Source organism: Primulina tabacum, chromosome 7, assembly GCF_025594145.1.
Source record: "Primulina tabacum isolate GXHZ01 chromosome 7, ASM2559414v2, whole genome shotgun sequence".
NCBI lineage: Eukaryota > Viridiplantae > Streptophyta > Magnoliopsida > Lamiales > Gesneriaceae > Primulina > Primulina tabacum.
In genome coordinates, this window is record NC_134556.1 from 36,563,118 (window position 1) to 36,583,464 (window position 20,347).

Below are 20,347 nucleotides of genomic sequence, written 5' to 3' on the forward strand. Positions count from 1 at the left end.
TTTTTATTTTCTTGATGTTTACATGGCAGAGGGAGAGAGCCAATCAATGAATGGGGAGCCTGAGTTGACTTGGCGGCGCTCAGCCAATGGCCGGTGGCGCTGGCGATATATGATGGCAGATTGCCAAGTAATGCAAGGAGAAATTAGCGTTTATTGCTTAATTATATAAGGAAGACGGAGTTAATTTATGGCGGCAATTATGTGATTAGATATGAAGTTCGAGTTTAAAAGAACAATGACTTTAGTTAAAGTTAAATCATAAGTTAAATCTACTTTGTTATAAAATAATCACACCAAAGAAAATAACCATTTTTTTATATATAAATAAATAATTTATATGCTTGAAACCAGCGTGAGATGTAATATCTCGCAAGAATTTAAATATGTAGTGAAGATCTATAAGATATTTACGTAAACATCTTGGAGTAGGTCTTTTGTGAGACGTTCTCATAAATTTTTATCTGTGAGACGGGTCAATCTTACCGATATTCACAATAAAAAGTAATATTATTAGCATAAAAAACAATATTTTTTCATGGATGACCAAAATAAGATATCTGTCTCACAAAATACGATCCGTGAGACTGTCTCACACAAGTTTTTGTAAACATCTCGTAACATAGCTCTACGAATAAATATATGTACATATATAATAATTAGAAATTTTGATCTTGTATATTCAATTCTTTGCGATTTTGATTTAATGTTGTCGAATTTTATTTTAGTCCGCTATATTTGTTATTCTCGCAATTTTAGACATTTTTCTAAGAAATGATAACATGGTTCCAACATAAAAGCTGACATGACGTCAATACAACGCTAACATCTCAAGTGTCACGTCAGTACTCACGCAAAAGAACGACTAAAATGTCAAAAATTAAAACGTACATGATAAAAATGAAATTTGACAATATTGAAGGTCAAAAATATATATTATATACATGATCAAAATTATATTTTTTCCAATATTTAATTCACAACAATTGTTTTCCCAAGATGAGTGAAAATTCAATACAATTTCATATATGAACTTTACAACCACTATAAAAATAAGAACATAATTATCACATAAATTTATTACACAAGTTTATACTAAACCCATGCTTACTTAACCATTTTAATCCAAAAATAGTATAATTTTACGAAGGTAAAAAGAGAAATTAGACTTTTTTCTCAAAAATAAATATATATTATACAAAGCAAAATTGAACATCTTTTCAATTGGGAGATGTTCAAATCACCCACTCTACTAGAATTGGATCAACACAGCAAACTAGGAAAAAAAGTGAGTCCAAGTCTTCTCTTTTACCAATCTCATCTAATATATATATATATATATATATATAAAATAAAACATTTTTCACGTTTCATTTTATTCAGAGTACATTTTTCACAATTTTTTATCTTGTTTAATCTCCATCGACCTAATTCGTAAATGAAATTTACATTTTTTGAAAAAGAAAATAAATTATATTACAAAAAAAGAATAAATTTAGAATGATTGATTTTTGCGTAAAATTATTATGAGGTAGCCCATGTTTCAACGCGTTATTTATGACCCACATGGCCGACTTGTTAAATTTTATCTCATTATATTTCTCTCTTTTGAAAAATACGTCTCAATCTTATTGCTAGCCCTAATTTTGTCTTCGAGTAATCGATATTTAAACATCATGAGTCAATTTTATGAAATAAAATTCACGAAAAAAGTATTATTTTTTATTCTAAAAATATTACTTTTCATTTTAAATATTAATCGAATTGACTCGTCTCACAGAAAAAATTCGTGAGATTATCTCATAATAGAGCTACTCCGACATTTAAGTACAAACATGTTTATAATTCGAGATGATTATTTTCTGCTCAATTATTGAGAATTTAAATTATTAGGCGATAAATGGCATCCACCCCATTTGATGGATTATTTTATGCTACACCTGAAGTATTTCTATCCCTGTGATATGATCAAATTTTAATCTTTAGATCATCAACATATATGTCAACTTCTATAAAAATATGATGAACCCATATGATCTAATGATATTGAAAGAAGATGAGAAACACACCTAATATAAGGAATATTTCACCCTACCTCATGGGACACTGCCCTCATGAGGAGATCAAATGCCCAAATTTAACCACATATATGCGGGATCCACCAATTCATATGTGGGGTCCACCAAATTCTTTAAAATCAACTGCTCAGATCCTGTGGGACACTGCCCCACAAGTTGTAGGCAATTTGGGTACCGTCACTACCTAATTCTCTTCGACAAGCAGCCTAAAAATATTGAATATTAAACGGCATCGGTGTCCAAAAATGAAGTTGACCAGAAGCGTTTACTCACTTGTCGTTAGGTTATTTTGTGAGTTGAGTGGTTTTTTTTTTAATGGAAAAATGTTTTCATTAATAATTATCGATGTTTGATGGTAATCTATCATTAATTGTTTGATGGCAACAAATTTATTCTACCGATAATGACCTTTGAAAGACTGGAAGTTGGAATTGGCATTTATTTATTTATTATTTTTTTTAATATACAACGTGTTGGGAAATAATAATGATCCTTGAGAGATTGGAGAACGATCGACATATAATTTTAAAAAGAATTTTTCAGACTCGGGAGCATAAAGAGTTGTGATAGTTATTTTCTTGAAATATTCTTATTTGAATTGAACATCAAAATATCATACATGAATTCGATCTTAAGAACTGATCCAAAGACTCGGAATAACTTTTTCGAAAACTAATGAAGTACTAAAATAATGATTTGATGAAATTAAAGGTGTTTGTTAAAACAAATAATGTAAAAATAATGTAAGATGTACATCTTTGTTATAAATATATTCTTATTGTAGATGATTATCTTATTTAGTTGTATTTAAAAGATTTATAATCAAGATAATATGTACAAGATAATATGTGTAATAATTTGTATGTTGTAATCTTTCCATATAAATATGTTGATTGTGTTCAATGAAAATTATACATGAGTACTGACTTATTCTCTCTTTGCTTTAAGAATTCTCTATGCTTCCTCTCTATTTTTTTTATGGTTTATAACACGTTATCAACACGATATTGTAAACAACTGAGGATTAACATATTTCTCGTTCTTTTGATTCTATTGGAATAGCACAACGTGTTGTCAATACTCAATTTTATGTGATATTTGTTAGTACTCTAGAAATAGCATAATTATAATTATTGATATATCGGTACCCATGAAATATCATGATATTGATGTCTCTAAAGTAATACAAATATTGAGAGAAATTCATGATTAAGATATTATATAAGATCAAATATATTGATAATCTAAATAGATTCGTGATTATGATATAATATATTGAGAATCTAAATAGATTAATGATAAATATATTTTGTATGATTCATATACTAAAAAACTAAATATATTCACGGTTAATATCTGATATGAGATTCAAGATCTATAAATATTATTGAAAGATATAGATATATATCAAAGTATATCAATATTTATAAAGAAATATTGATCAAAATATCAAAGATTCGTTGATATTCATGAAAAATATTTATATAAGATCCAATATTTGACAATATTCTTGAGAAATATTAATTTAATGTCCTTATTGTTAAATGATATTTTTGAGGATCTTATGAATTGAGAAATTTATTACAATTTCTTAAAGAATATCGATATAAGATCTAAAATTATCTATATTCCTAAAGATCTATCAAAAAGAAAAAGTATGATCTATTAGTTGTCACTATTTTATTATGTGTAGTGACTTCATCTTCAATGATGTACTGCATATGCTATTTGATAAAATATAAATGAGCGTGTGGCAGTGAGACCACGATGTTTGAAAGAGAATATATGGCAGTGACACCACAATGTCATCAATCGAAAAAGAAAATAAAATTGTAAACCCAATGAATTTATATCATCGTCTATATTAAATATCGACGATTATGGTAATCTATGCACAATTATGGAAGTGGATTGAGCTTTGAACATTCACGTATTTCTCATCCACTGTCACCGATTTTCAATTCCATGGTTCACTACATGTTATTCTTACGTAAACTAATATGCTTATATTATGTTTACACTATCATGAATCAGTGTATGTAATTCTTTGATAAATTCTTAAATCATGGCATAACCATGTGAATCTGAGTATACATCCATATTTTGATTTCTTTTAACATAATGCTACTTAATGAAACAATATTTTTATGGATATTAATGTTTATTTATTAATGAATATTATAAGAGTTTAAGATTTGAAAATAAAGACAAATCACATTAAGGAAATAAATATTTTATTATTTTTTTCTATTATGAATATTTTTTTGACTAGTCTCCAAATTATTTGATTAAAATTGTCTTTATTTTAAAGTGCTAATAAATGATGAAATATTGTATTACATATTGTTGTTTTATATGTTTTGCAAATGTTGAAACAAAAAATCTAATGTAATACGTATTATTGTTTTATATTTTTTGCAAATGTTGAAACAAAAAATCTAATGTGGAATGACTGATGACATTAATGAGAGATCAAATGTCGTTATTTAAGGTAAAAGATTTACTTAGTATATGTAAGAATTTGAAAAGGTAAGTAGAATTTGAAAAAGTATGTTCAATTTCTCAATGTATTAGTTATAGTATTTTGTTTATTCAAAGAGAAATAAAGAAAGACAATTATTCAAAGTTGTCTAAACTAATATGATCTATTTTATAAGATGAATGTGACAGTGCCAATGAACAAACTTGATATCAAAGAAAAATATATTATCTCAAATGAGATATGAATTATAAAATTGACACAAAATATTGAGATATACATCAAGCCTAATATAAAGTTTGTGGAGACCGATGATATCTACCCTTGCAAGTAAACATAAAAGACGCTAATAGCGTGATCGACCAAATATTTTAATGAATCTAATTGGATGGTGTTATTCACAAAAAATAACAAGTATATTAAAAGATGATATTTCACAGTATTATTTGGGATCAAATGGCATAATTGTTAATGTGTTTTTGCTATAATGTAAAATGACATTACTTTGAAATACAATTCTGTAGTGATTATCAATAAAAATGATTGATAAATGACATGTGAAATATGAGCACACTTTAGCTCAGAGTTTCTAATCCAAAATCGGTTATGAGAAAATATTTTCAATTGTCATGGATGATTTAATTTGACAGTGATATGTATAAAAAATCCTCTTAGTATTTGAAATGTCAAATAAATTTAGATTCAACGTCCAAAATCATTATTTCAATAGAACATGTCATTATATAAATTAAAATGATCACATGCATCAACTTTTAGCAAATCAGTGTACAACTTCGGAATACGAAGAATTGATGATTTCAAGTGATGCTTGTAATAAGGGGAGCAGTCAAATTGTACTATTTTTTCCTCTTCTATTATTTTTCTCTAGTTGTTTTTCAAAACCAAGTTTTTAATGATGCAATTAACAGTTAACGAGAGACGTCGTAATCTTTTTCCTTCACTAGGATTTTTTCACAGCTCGGTTTTTCTTAGAAAAGTTTTAACGAGGCGCATCTAATATCGTTGGGAAGACATTTAAAGAAAGTATCTATTGATGTATTCTTTTTCTTTCGTTCGGATTTTTCCCAATGTGTTTCATCGACAAAGTTTTAAAGAGACATCATTGAGTCCCGATGAAGTTTTTAAGCATCCATCTTTCCAAATGGATATTTGACGAATCAATTGTTTCTGCAAATAATCATCTAAGGGAGAATGCTATAAATATATTCTTATTGTAGATGATTATCTTATTTATTTAGATTTGAAAGATTTGTAATCAAGATAAATATGACAAGATAATATATATAAAGATTTGCATCTGAGTATTGACACATTCTCTTTTTTCTTTAAGAATTCTCTGTACTCATCTCTCTTTCTTTTATGATTTATAACAATCTTGTATATTTTATCTTTTATTAATAGAAAGAATTCAAAAAAGTGGCATGTGGATAGATAAATTTGATTTGAAGAATGATATGAGAAATGTGTGTAAAAATAACATTATTGGGTATGGATAGATTTGAAATTCATTTTAATCCGATTTTGTACATCGGAGCAAGTCAAAAAACTTGAAATCCAGTCATCTCAATTCTCAAATCTATCCATTCAAGTACAACCATATTTGAAATTCATTATTCATCATCAATTCAAATAAATCTGAACTACATAAAAAAAATCTCATCTTCGATCAATGCCCAGACCTCATGCTTCCAATCGAAAGATCGTTGCTTGAATTGGAAAATCTTAAAAACACAACTCTACGTTATTACTACAAAAATCTGTTGCCCAAATAAGAACAAATAAATCACCCAAGTATCCAGTGGAATTATAGTTAAATATCAAATATACGAGCAAAAACTTGAATTCAGAACCATATTTACTCAAAAAAAAACTTAAAATGTCAAAGTAAAAACAGTATTCATTCATTTAATCAAATTTACATAAAACGAGATACAAAACTAAATTAGTAGAAAAAAAAGTTTTTGATTAAAACTAGCAAGATTGATACAAAGAGGAGCGAGAGATGTGCGTCAATTCGAAGAAAAGAGAGGTCGTAGGTGTTCATTTGAAGAAGAGGGGTTTGAAATGACTAGAGATATTGGTGGTTTTTTCAAGAGATTTGTTGGTTTCAAATCCACAAAAAAATAAATGAATTGAAATCCAAATATGCCCATATTAATTTTGTAGCCAAACTGGTGAAATGGATTTGGGTCCTAGATTAAAAATCCAAATCTACCCAAATCCTTCCTCTCAAGCGTAGCCTAATGTTACATTTGGATTGATGAATTTCAAATCTATTCAAATATATTTTCATTGTTTTGAAAAGTAAGACCATAAACTGCAAATTCGTTCCTTACATGTTTATATAGTATTTCATGTTAATTAAGATAAATTTCATGTTCACCCAGTAAGTGACATTTGAAAGCTATTCTAATTTGTATTACTAATGTGTACATAAGTAATGTATGAATTTAATATTTGATCTACTGTTTCATTGTAAGTGTTAGGATCAAACGTTTACTACTAAGCCAAAAACTATAGTTATTAGCCAAGACACACATTTATTTCTGTATACTTGTGGCAGCTCAAAGTGCACCTACTTGAATGCTAATGAGTTGGGTTGTTAGATACATGAGTCCGATGAGGTGTTTGTTTATTTGCTGATGGATGGATTCAATAAGTTCTTGCCAATAACCACGTCCACTGAATAGAAACATTAGACTAAAAGCCCATACAAAGTCGCATATTTCTTAGAGATTATTATTATCATTTCTCTACCACACTCTCCAGCAAAGACAATATTACGCGTTTAGGTCTGATGTCACTCTTTTACGATCTACTTAGCCTATCAGATCAAGCAACACAAAGTCAATAGCTTAACGCACGAGAACTTCTTAAAAAGTCATTTATTACAGTACTACTCTTATTCATGCATGTTTAACCCAACATTATCTCTTAAGAAGTATATAAATATGCTTCTCGGGAAACCTAAACTCATGACCTCGATACGATACCAATTGTTAGGATCAAACACTTATCACTAAACCAAAAGTTATAGCTATTAGCCAAGACACAATTTTCTTTTCTGATCCTCGTGGCAGTAAAGAGTGCAACTACTTTGGTGCTAATGGGTCGGGTTGATAGACTCATGTGTTTGGGGATGTGCATGTCTATCTGCTGGTGATGTTTCATGTCCTTAGAGGTCGGTCTTACCCTTTCTCTATTGTCGACCCTTCCCCAGAAGAGACAATATTACTTATAAGATCTGACATCACTCTTTTATGACTCATCTAATCAACCAAATCAAAAGACGCAATATCAATAGTTTGACGCATGAGAACTTTCTAAGAGGTCTCTCACTCATGTACGCTTAACTCAACAATAAGTAAAAATACTATAAGCGAAATTTATAGAATTAAATTCCCTAAATGCACTCTAAATATTTTCATTCAACACCAAAGTACAAAGGCTTCAACAAACCCTAGCTTGGATTTGACAGATTAAATAATTGAAACAATTTACTAATATCGCAACCAAATTCCTCTATTCTAAGTACACACACACTACTTACAACAGTTGACTGTTGATAGATATAACACACTGAATGACAATAAACAATGAAGTTCAACATAAATACAAGTGATTAAACAATGAATCTCAACATTATTATTTCGATCTTTTAAAGAATCTCATTTTGATTTTGGATAATGGCTTGTCAACGATTTTGTTTATGTAAAAATAACTGGTCTCAATTATTTTTGGGGTTCTTCTCGGTTTATTTTCCTTGATCGTAGACTGCCACTTAACCTATTTTCGATATTTAAATTTAACTTTTCTTGAGTTAAAATTGAGATTGAGATCTTGTAGAACTGTTGCTATAATTATCACACCTCTAACACTTTATCAAACGAGCTCAATGTAGTTTACTTGGTTAGTGTAATCTGCAGGTTAATGTGTTAGTCCGATTGTTTATTCAGTACGCATTGAAGAACGACGGTAAATTTAATCGTCATACAAAATGTAAAACTGTATAAATTATAATAAATGTTAAATAATTACCAGATTCACACTCTATCATTTTATAAATGATTTTTTATTCAATTATTTTATGCTTAAATATTAATTGAGAATACCAGTATAGCTTATCAATTTAATCGATTAAATAAATATGCATCAATCTAATCATGTATAAAATAAGGTACAAATCCTAACTCGAGCCATGTCAGAGATTATTAAGTTTGAATTTTAAAAATTCAATATCAATTAATATCACCACGTGTGCAATTTTTTTTCATTAAAAACAAATTGTCACCCGTGGATTATAAAAAATCATATCCATTCAATGTTTTTAATTAAGTCGGAGATAAATTAGTTTAAAGAGTAGATTTTTTTGTGAGATAGTCTACGAATATTTATCTGGGAGACGGGTCAACCCTATCGATATTTGCAATAAAAATAATACTCTTAGCATAAAAAGTAATATTTTTTCATGGATGACTCAAATAAGATATTCGTCTCATAAAATACGATCCATGAGACCGTCTTACACAAGTTTTTGCACAATTTAAATAGGAGCATTGGTTATCTGTTAAGCCCTTCTTGCGAAGGAGCCCTGACACGATTGCATGTAACATGAAATTATATTCAAATTTTATTAATTCAGAAAACTGATATCTTAATAATTTTTATATATATTAACCTAAATTAGGATTGAAAAAAATATTATATATAAAAGACAAAAACTTGTATGAGACGGTCTCACGGGTCGTATTTTATGAGACATATATCTTATATGAGTCATCTATGAAAAATTATTACTTTTTATACTAAGAGTATTAATTTTTATTGTAAATATCGATATGATTGACTTGTCTCACAGATAAAGATTTATAACACTCTCACAAGAGACATGTTCTATAAAAAGAAATATTGATTATTGTGCTCCATGCAAGTGACAGAATACATTCCCAATAGTCGGCATGAAAGAATCACTCTAAAGTCTATACACTTTGGACCTAGGTGGGACGGATCCAGTATTTTATATCTGAATGAATTGAACTAGATACAAATTGTAAACTTTTAGTGAAAATAAATTCTTAAAATTTAATGTTATCAAAATTAATATTAATAATAAATCAAATATATCGCGATGTATATATTTAATTAAATACAGAAAAAGTAGGTAAAAATAATGTTTTTATTAGCTTTTTTTCCCTTTTTATGGATTTTTAATAGGTTTTTAACTATGGTATACTACACATACATAGTTAGATTAATATTTGAGACAAACTATTATTAAAAAAATGTTGAGTCAATTTTGGATTGGCTCAATTAATATTGATATATTATTTTAGAAAATATAGTCATGTATACATAATTAAGTAATAAATTCACTATCATTTATATATAATTCAAGTCCAACCACATATATTCAAATTAAGCTGATCAATCACATATATTCAAATTAAATCCAACTCAACATATATATCAGACAAAGCTCATGGGTTTAGACAGCCCACCATAGCACCTACGTCGATACGTCTCTGGACCCCTGCCTCCGAAAGTGGGAAGCTCCAATTGTAGGATGGAAGACCAAACAAGTTCAAAGGTTTTAAATAAAAGAGAGAGGCAGTAATAATGTGATCACATATGACATTTTCACAAGGAATAACCGAAAATGATAAGGAATCCTAAATGATAAGCATGATAAGTATCTCGATAGGTATCGTTCATAAAAGAAAATAAGAGAAAAGGTTCCTCCAAAGTTGTGGAAGCCTTTAAAATTTTAATTAGTTTTAATCAGTTCAGGTTCGCTTAGGGAAGTCGTCGGACCAGTTAAAGGAAAATCGGCTCATATTCTCAGCCTATCAATACCATTTACAAGTGTTGGAACATTTCATATTTGTAATCTTGATTTTTATGTTAACAAAACTTGTTATTTTGTTTCTAATGATTTTATCTAAGTGCGCAGAAATTGGAACTGATCAGGATTCGAACTGATCAGTTATCGAGACAAAACTGAAGCTATCGAGACGCAAACTGAAAGCGCCAACTGATCGCCAAAACTGAATCAGTTCAATTGATATATCAAAAGACCAGTTCAACCTAATTGTCCAGCTGATAGGAAGTTCAGCAGAAGGCATTCAGAAGCCCGGTCAGCTGATGAAGAGCTAAACTGATGAAGAGTCCAGCTGACCAGTTCAACTAAAGCAGCGAAATCACTTCAGCCGACGAGCCAACTGATTTCACCGAACAAGTTCAAGATCAGTTCAACTTATCAGTTCAGAACATTAGTTAGGAATCAATCAGTTTGCAGAACACGACAAACTTATTCAATAAAATCCAGCTGTGCGCACTGAGAAAAATCTTTTGTCCAGTCAAAGGACAATAGTAAACGTTGCAGCAGAACTAAAAGAAAAAACGTTCCAGAATGGATGTCGGAAAATACAGACACATTTCGAGGAACGAATTCAAATTACAACGAGCATATTTGACGAGTTTTGGTGTACGGTTTCATTGCCTCTATAAATACCAGATCAAGATCGTCAACATACAAGTGTGTGAAGATCAAAAGAAAAATAGGGCATGCCAACTGCTTAGTCTAGAAGCAAAATTCTCAGTGTGTGAGAACACTTTCGTGTTGTATTCATAGATCAGTTCTCACACACTCACACAGAATCACTCACACGTACAGAAATTGAGCGTACTGATAAGTTGAGTGAGTCTTACACAAAGACAATAAACTTGTGTATGTAGTATTTCACACATAGACGTTAAACAAGTGTTGGCTGGAAGGTGTTGCCTTCAGTTTAGGCTAGGAGTTCAGTTAGGCAGTAAGGTAAGTCCTAAGCTGAGTGATTTGTACAAAGTATTGTATAAATCAAAGTTTTCTAGTGGAACCTACCCGAGGTGGTAGAAGAGGTGACGTCGGAGCAGTTGAAGTCTCTCAACATCCATAAACATATCTTGTGTTATTAGCTGTTTAACTATTATTTTCAAACTGATTTGATCAGTTCGAGCTGTTATCAGTTCAATTCTGACCATAACTGAATTGATATATGCAAGAATTGATCCCCCTTATATCAGTTAATCAGTTTACACAAGTTAAAAGCTTTAAACTGATTAGCTTTCTTAACGAATGATTATTTCGAGTATTTTTCGCTTAGTTTATAACCAAACTCGATATAATTCATCGGTGTTTATATTATTAAAACAACAGCTATTACAGCTTATTAAAAATATTGTGTTTGAAGCACCTTCAAAGGTGCCCGAACTAATCCATCAACAGGATAAATATAACTAATTAAAATTTGGGAAAAGAGCATTTTTTTGTCATGTATATTTATTTTTTTGCGGTTTGGTCATTTGCGGCAACAAATTTTAGTATTAGTCATGCATCTTCATAATTTTCGCAATTTTAGTCATTTTCATAGGACACTACACATGTCAGCGACTCATTGATATCACTCGAAAAAAAGGACTAAAATTACCAAAAAAAAAAAAACAGATTGTTGGATTAAGACTGAAATCTAACAACATAAAAAATCAAAATCGCAAAGATACAAACAAACAAAACAAAAAAAAGTACAATTTTCTCTAAAATTTGAAATCCTAAAATAAGTTGGATATATCAAAGGTTATTTAATCATGTTACTAATTTGTTATGAGCACATTCCATCTCCAAATTTATTAATATTTTCTATTTATTAATTTTCGGTTAGAATTAAAGATATCATCTTTTAATATTTTATTTCTTAATTATAAGAATATATCTAGATTTAATTTTTATATTTATCAAATTAAAGTACACCAATTAATTTAAACCATTTATGAAAAGAGAAAGTTAGAAAATGGTCAATTCGACTTAAAATTAATGCATGCCTCAGCTCGTATTCCCCGTTCTTATCAGCAGTACTGCGCTAGAATAATTAATGCATGTGGAATCTTTTACCGAAGAATCCCTTGAGAAAGATCTGTTTCGACAGGATCCTAATTCCAAGTTGCATGTGGACTTAAAGTTGGTGACAAAGAAATGCAAACCATTCACCAAGATTGAATTTACTCGACACCAACGTGGATGATAAGGATTCTTTACGTTTCGCCATCATCTTTCACCACAAAAGAATATCTTTTGGGAACCAAATTTCGGTTTAATTTCTTCTTTTTTCTTTATCAACGGTACGTTATTAATCAACAGAATTTGGCTGACTTTGTTTCTGTTTCGGCCTTTTGGGAGTTTGAAAATCAAGAAAGTGCAATATTCCATGTCAAAGATTTTCTAATTATCCAATATATTCACATTTATGAGGAAAAAATGTACCAAATGATGGGGATGTATACAAATTTTTATCTAGGAAAAACGAAAAATGGTTTAATACATTAATATGTCCAAATTTTGGGAGGACAAATGAAATAACTGTGACCCTTTTTTCAAGCATGTAGCGGAGCACCATAGCACAAAATACAATAAAAATTGAAAGTGAAGTACTTACGTTCATGCATGTGTAATATTATGCAGAAATCTCGACACTTGATACGAGAAACACAGTAGTGCTGTGCTGTAAGCCATTTGATTTTGTAATTAAATGACCAAAGATTCTCTGTAAAGATTTATAAGACTGGGGCCACATTTTACATCTGAACTCTGCTGAAGAAATAAAGGGCTAACTCGTACCAGCTGGCCTGATTTCACAATTTTATTTCACCTTTTACCCGCCATGAATATATCTGCAAGTCCCGCTATAAAACCATCTAAAAAGCCAATGAGTAAAATTTTCTTTTCTTTTTTTTTTCTGTTGATTAAATCTTATCTGATTTCTGGTCCTTTATCACCTGAAGAGTTGGGACCACTGGCCAATGCTATAAATACAGCAGCAAGCCAAGCCATATATGCAACACAACACAATATTTCTAACTAATTCTACATATATATATATATAACTTATATACATAATGGGTTCGAATTCGTCGTGGACGGAGAAGGAAAACAAGCGGTTCGAGGATGCGTTGGCGGATTTCGACAAGAACTCGCCGGAGCGGTGGAATCGTTTGGCCAGAGCGGTGGGTACTGGGAAGACCGTGGAGGAGGTGAAATGCCATTACCAGAAGCTTGTTGAAGATCTTGATCACATTGAGAATGGGAAAGTGCCCCTTCCAAATTACAAATCTTATGGAGAACATGGGAAAGGATATAAAGTGATGAAAGATCAGGAACAAAGGTAGAAAATTAAAAAGAAAAAAAAACGAAGATATTATGTTCTAAGATCAGATAATAAGAATATTGGAATTTTATCCAATTTTCCTTTAACTTTTTTTTTAAAATTATACTATTTACTTATATGTGAAATTAATTATATATATATGTGTATGTATTTATGTATATGTCGGCAGGGTGAAGTATCTGAAGCTCCAATGAAGTAAAGCCCAAGAGCGCATCCATCCAATTGCTTCAACTAATGTGAAGGGGAAATTGTATAAACGAAAATTAATAAATTACCTTGAAAAATTAATGTAATTGTGCTTCAATTCGCATTAATTTTAATATTAATTTTCTGCATATTAATTACCTGGTAGAACCAGCTAGTGCTAACGGTTTACAATTCACGTGGGGCAGGTTTTTTTTTTAGAAAAAATAATAATAATCGAAAATATAATTATACTAAAACTAATAATTTTTAGCTATTTTTCATTAAAATTTATTAATTTACACGGAAACGAGTTAATTTTATTTATTTCCTGATGTCTACATGAGTCTTTTTCTTCCCTACAATCACGTCTAGATAATGAGAGCTATTTTCGTATTTAGTTTGAACAGAATTTTAAATGTATTATGCCAATATCTGTAGCTCATCTTATCTTAAGGTCTCAAGTTTCAGATAAAATCTCGAGTTTGAGATATATTTTAGGTATAAAGACAGTAGAACGTCTTGGATAGAAAGATTAAATTGATCGCAGGAAAATAGATGTAAAAACTAAACTTGTTGGCACTATGCAAATGATTTAAAACATTTCATATAAAGTTTTTGGGTGGGGAATTTTTCGTTTTTAAGCGGGTTCGAATCCAAGTCTAACACAAAAAATAGCTCAAAAGTGAAGAGTTATTCAAATATTTATACAAACCCTAAGAATTTATAAATACTTTTGATGTGAGACATTTAAAACATCCTCTCATACTCAGTAATGAACATCTGATGAGTAAATTTGTAAAACATCAGTTAGTGGTTCATAACTCATAAGCACAATACAACACATAACGATGAGTATGAGCTCTTCCACCATATTAAAATCAATTATTTCATAAGCACAGTACAATACATAACGATGAGTATGAGCTCTTAGCACCATATTAAAATCAATTATTTAAACCTAATTCAACTTTAAGTGAATTTATTAATTTTAGTAAGAAAATCTATGTGTATCTCAGAAAATACAGCCGATATAACTTTGGTTAGATATTTTATTTAATTTATAATAATTTTTAACCAGATTTTTTAATTATCCTCCTACATTTAGGAGAAACAAAGATATAGAAATCAAATAAAGATTAGAAATAGAAAAAAAAATGTATCTCACAATACCTAATGCAAACAAGTGCTAATCACGTAACGAGCTATTAAGAACCTCCTCTTCTTCGTAAACTTTCCTCCACTCCTTTGACTTCTGCAGTAAATCTCCCCCTGTTTAGTTCCGAAGCCATGGACGGAGGAGCAGGCAGCGTACAATCTCAGGAAACCGCCGCCGCCACAGTCGGAATGAGAATCCACCATGGCCGCAGCCTGCCGGACTTCCTTCAAAGTGTCAACTTGAAGTGCGTTAAACTCGGGTACCATTACTTGATCTCGTATTTGTTGACTCTCTGCTTAGTCCCCTTGATGGTTATCATAATCATCCAAGTGATAATCATCGAAACTTCTCAAATGGACCATAACGAACTCCGCAATTATGGCTTCATTTGCGATATAATATGGCTTATGTTTTAGTTTGCTCCGCGTTTCTTGTATTCGGATCCACAGTCTAGATCGGGACCCCAGACAGACCCGTGGACCTGGTCGATTACTCCAGTTACCGCGCCCCCGGCCGTCTAATGGCTTTCTTCCAGACTTTCATGGAGCATTCGCGAATTCATGGTTCACCGTCACGGTAGCGGTGACTGTGCGGAGACAGTTTTTCTAGTTCCATTCATATTTTTATATTCGTAAACAATGTTGTAAACAGCATGGCAGTCAATGACCGCCTACTGTCTTAATCATTTAGACGATTGAATTTTTTTAGCAATTTTGTAAATTAATTATATATAATCATATAATGTAATTATAATTAATCGTATTTTTATTTAATATATGAAATTAAATAATATCTAAATATATAAAAAAAAACTTCATATAATATAAAACAATTAGACAAACTGCAAATGAATATATAAATATAAAGTAACATGATAATTAATGTGGTGGTTGATGGCGACCGTAGCCGGAGACGGTTTGAGTCAGGTAGTGGATGATGGAAAACATTTAAAACCAAAAGTAAATACAAAAAGAGTGAAATGTGTTTTATTATATTTACTGATTTTTAAATTGATTAACTTTAATTGGTTTTGATACTCACGGGAAATTTAGGGTCCGCTCCCAGCAAGTGTCACTAGTACAGACGCAGGGTTTTGAAATTATCCTGAGCCTGAAATCACGAAAAAGACCGTTAAAGGGGGCCATGAGGGTGTCCTGGCGTAGCCCCTCCGACGCTCAAGTCAGTGACTGAGGATATATGTGGGGAGCAGCTAAGGGTGCTGCTGAAAACAATATATTGAATTTAATAACTGAACACTCAAACCTGGTATTTATAAGAGAATACATGGGCCCTTGATGGGCTTGTCTTCCGTTTGGGCTAGGGATGGGCCAAGGGTAATGGGCCCATCCATGGGTTATAGTGACTGAGGATATATGGGGGGAGCAGCTAATGGTGCTGCTGAAAACAATATATTGAATTTAATAACTGAACACTCAAACCTGGTATTTATAAGAGAATACATGGGCCCTTGATGGGCTTGTCTTCCGTTTGGGCTAGGGATGGGCCAATGGGTAATGGGTCCCATCCATGGGGTATCAGGTTTTAAAAATTATTTGATTTTGACGGTTGATCGAGATTTTAAAACAATTGATCGTCTCAATCGCCTGCTCGCCCGCCTATAGCCTTGGATAGCCTATAGAGACCGCCTTAGACATAGGTGGGGCGGCCGAAGGCTGCCTACCGACTAAACAACGCCTAAACGTCTGTCTCGATCGTCATTTAGAACATTGACTGTGAAATATTTTTATAATAAAAATAAAAATGATTATATAATTTGGAAAATTAAGAAAAAACACATAAAACATTATGCAACGACCGCGAAATCGCCTAATTAAAAAAGACAACGTTATAATTATACATTTTAGCATGTAACTTTGCCGTGATAGCTGTCGTTCCCATACCGTGACTGTGACGGCGAACCATTCGCAATTAATCGGTAAAATTTCTGAGAAATATCCTTGAAAGGTCGGGGCTGGTGGATGATACTTATGTTCCGGAGGCGATGCATTTCCTCCTGCCAAGGCCGTCTATGCAGGTGGCCAGGGAGGAGGCGGAGCAGGTAATGTATGGTGCACTGGATAATTTGTTTGCTCATACGAACGTGAACCCTAAGGTTATTGTGATTTTGGTAGTGAATTGTAGCTTCTACACCTTCTTTATCTGCCATGATTGTGAATAAGTACAAGTTGAGGGGGAATGTTATGAGTTTTAACTCCGGGGGAATGGGGTGTAGTGCAGGGGTAATTGCTGTTGATTTAGCTAAGGATTTGTTACAAGTTCATAGGAATGCGTATTTCGTTGTGGTGATCAGCACTGAAAATATCACTCAGAAAAAGTACTTTGGGAACAAGAAATCGATGCTGATACCCAACTGTTTGTTTTGAGTTGGGGGTGCTGGTTTTGTTGTCCAATAAATCAGGGGATAAGACGAGGGCGAAGTACAAGCTTGTTCATGTGGTGAGAAGTGAGAACCCGTAAAGGATCAGATGATAAGGCGTTCAGGTGTGTGTATTAGGAGCAGGATGTTGCGGGGAAGCGATTCACAATGTTAAACCCTAAAGAAACAGCCCTTGGGCGGAGTTTTAATCAATGATCTAAATTGCATCCTAGGTGGCCATCTAAGCGCTGGCTTGACGTTAGGCGGCGGTGGCCGACCTCACCAAAAAGGTGCTAGTCGACCAGCCTAGGAGGCCTTAGGGTGGTAGGACTCTGCCTATAGCTTCGGCTGCGTTGTTCAAATTGACGGAGAACATCAAATCTAGGCATGATGAACGATGAAAAGAGGAAAAATGAAGGACAAAAAGAGTGTATGAGAATGACAGTGATAACTAGGACAAGAAAAAAGAAAAATATAATTTTTTTATTATTATGAGCCAATTAATGATAAACTCATTACTAATTTATAAATGGCCTAATCCACAGTAACTAAAATATTAAGCATATTTTTATTCGTTATCATTAATAATAGATTTATAACTTGTTATCATGAATCCGACTAAGTCCCCATCTAGGCAGTCTAGGCGTTAGATACAGGTCTAGCACCTGACTAATACATAACAAATTTTAGAACCTTGATTTTAACACTTCAATTGTTTAGTTTAAGGTTATTCGGTTAGCTACTTAGGATGAACCACTTGGAGGCGATCTCGAACATCAAAATAAAATATTGTCAAAAAAAGAAGACCCCCTATCTCTGTGTCGAAAAGTACGAAGACCGAGTCATTCAAAGCAGAAGTGGAGCTAAGTCATCGGTCGTGCCGGGATTGATTTCCTACTTCCAGCTGAATGAGGGCAGCTTCTACTCTGATAACCAGCATGCGATCAGCAACTTTAGACCCGATTTGGTTAAATAAAAAATATCATATAGAGAACAAAGACCTGAGTTGGCGAAAACTCGAGCATCAACGGGCATTTCCAGATATATTACTCAAAAGAACCGGCACAATACCCCTAATCGATTAGAATTGATAAAATTCTACCCCTATTGTTACAAACATATGATTCACGGGGAAATAAAGAAATAGATCGAACCAAGCCTTTGAAGGACATGGGTAAAATCACGTTATATAGAACATATTCATATTTAAATCATCCTATTTTGGGTTAAAATGACAATTCAGAAATAGGATTTTCGGAATAAGAAAATAATAAATACACTAAACAAACAAACCATGGATAAATCCAAGCGACCCTTTCTTAAGTCCAAGCGATTTTTTCGTAGGTGTTTGCCACCCGATTGAATCGGGGGATCGCATTGATTATAGAAAATGAGTTTAATCAGTCAATTTATTAGTGAACAAGGAAAAATATTATCTAGGCGAGTGAATAGATCGACCTTGAAACAACAACGATGAATTACTATTGCTATAAAACAAGCTCGTATTTTATCTTTGTTACCCTTACTCAATAATGAGAAACAATTTGAAAGAGCCGAGTCGACCGCTAGAACTACTAGCCCCAACCTTTCAATATCTAAGCTTCTACTAGTTAATTTCTCAATCTTGTAGCATTTAGGAATTTCTTTATATGTTGATGAACCCATTTTTAATAATATTATGAACTTCGTCCAAACGTCAGTTAAAAGAGTGTATTCATTGCAAAGATTTTCTAATTTATTTTTTTTAAAAAAAGTTGATTTTGTGGAGTTGATAGATTTCTACTAAATTTTGTTAAATATGAGATTTCTAAAAAAATTCACAGAATCTTGTAGATTTATTTTGCATAATTTTTATCCACATTCGTAAACTTTTCATATAACCATGTGAATTTTTAATTTATGGTTGTGATTTTTTTAAAAAAAAATTATTTGAACTAACAGTTGAACACGAACAATTTTTATTTATTTAAAATATTTTTATCTATTGATATAAATATTTTTTTACTTATTCATTTAATTTATAAAATATAATATATAAATCATTGCTAAATTTATTACTATTAAACTTCAATTTTTCAAATTAATTCAACATGTTTATTTAATTAATTAATATTTTTAAAAAACACGTAACAATAATTTTTAATATTAATAAAAATCAAAAATAAAATAATTTCATTAATTTTAATAATTTTAAGTAACTTTTTGTATAAAAAATATTTTAATTTTTTTTGACAATATTTCTAACAAAAAATAAACAATACAATTATTTATTTAAAAAATAGAGAATACTTATGTTAAAATATTTGTAATTAGTGTAATTTATAAAATTTTAATATATTTAATTTATTATAATTATTTTTATATATGAGTGTTCAAAAAATGTTAAAATTATATTAATATATCTTATGCATGAATCTTGAGTTGTCATCAAAATTAAGATGCAGATTAACTAAAATTACATAAAATAATTAAACCTAAAATATTATATAATAATTAATAAAAAAATTAAATTTTACTTATTAAAACTAATTATTATTATTATTTTTTAATTTATGGGCCAATAAAATATTATAATTTTTTTGTTAATGTAGTGTAATAAATTTTTGTATTGATATTATTTTTAATAGAAATGAAAGTGAATATATGAGTTTGAGATATTTTCAAATTAAATGTTAATTCAAATTTTTAGGTTGAATCAAATACATTTTTGATATTTTATAGTTATACCATAGACTTTAATTCTTGTACTTAATAAAATTATGTGGAGTCATTAAAAATTTATTGATATTTTTACTATATCTTGACATTTCGTAAAGTTTTTAAAAGTCAAATTTGAATATCACGTGATTTATT

The 20,347-nt window shown here is 30.8% G+C and overlaps 1 protein-coding gene and 1 pseudogene across 1 annotated transcript; both read left to right on the forward strand.

Annotated features, from left to right (window-relative positions):
• The first annotated feature begins 13,432 nt into the window (after nt 1-13,432).
• Nucleotides 13,433-14,119, forward strand: LOC142550924 (protein RADIALIS-like 4). The gene is made up of 2 exons (XM_075659970.1): nt 13,433-13,772; nt 13,945-14,119. The coding sequence occupies exons 1-2, from the start codon at nt 13,507-13,509 to the stop codon at nt 13,967-13,969; spliced, it is 291 nt and encodes a 96-aa protein (XP_075516085.1). The 5' UTR covers nt 13,433-13,506; the 3' UTR covers nt 13,970-14,119.
• A 994-nt stretch (nt 14,120-15,113) lies between these two features.
• Nucleotides 15,114-17,710, forward strand: LOC142550733 (3-ketoacyl-CoA synthase 4-like; annotated as a pseudogene).
• The last annotated feature ends 2,637 nt before the right edge of the window (nt 17,711-20,347 follow it).

Coding starts and splice junctions, on each gene's coding strand:
- LOC142550924 (XM_075659970.1), top strand. CDS start 13,507: ATGGGTTCGAATTCGTCGTGGACGGAGAAGGAAAACAAGCGGTTCGAG. Junction 13,773..13,944: donor ATGAAAGATCAGGAACAAAG/GTAGAAAATTAA, acceptor ATATGTCGGCAG/GGTGAAGTATCTGAAGCTCC.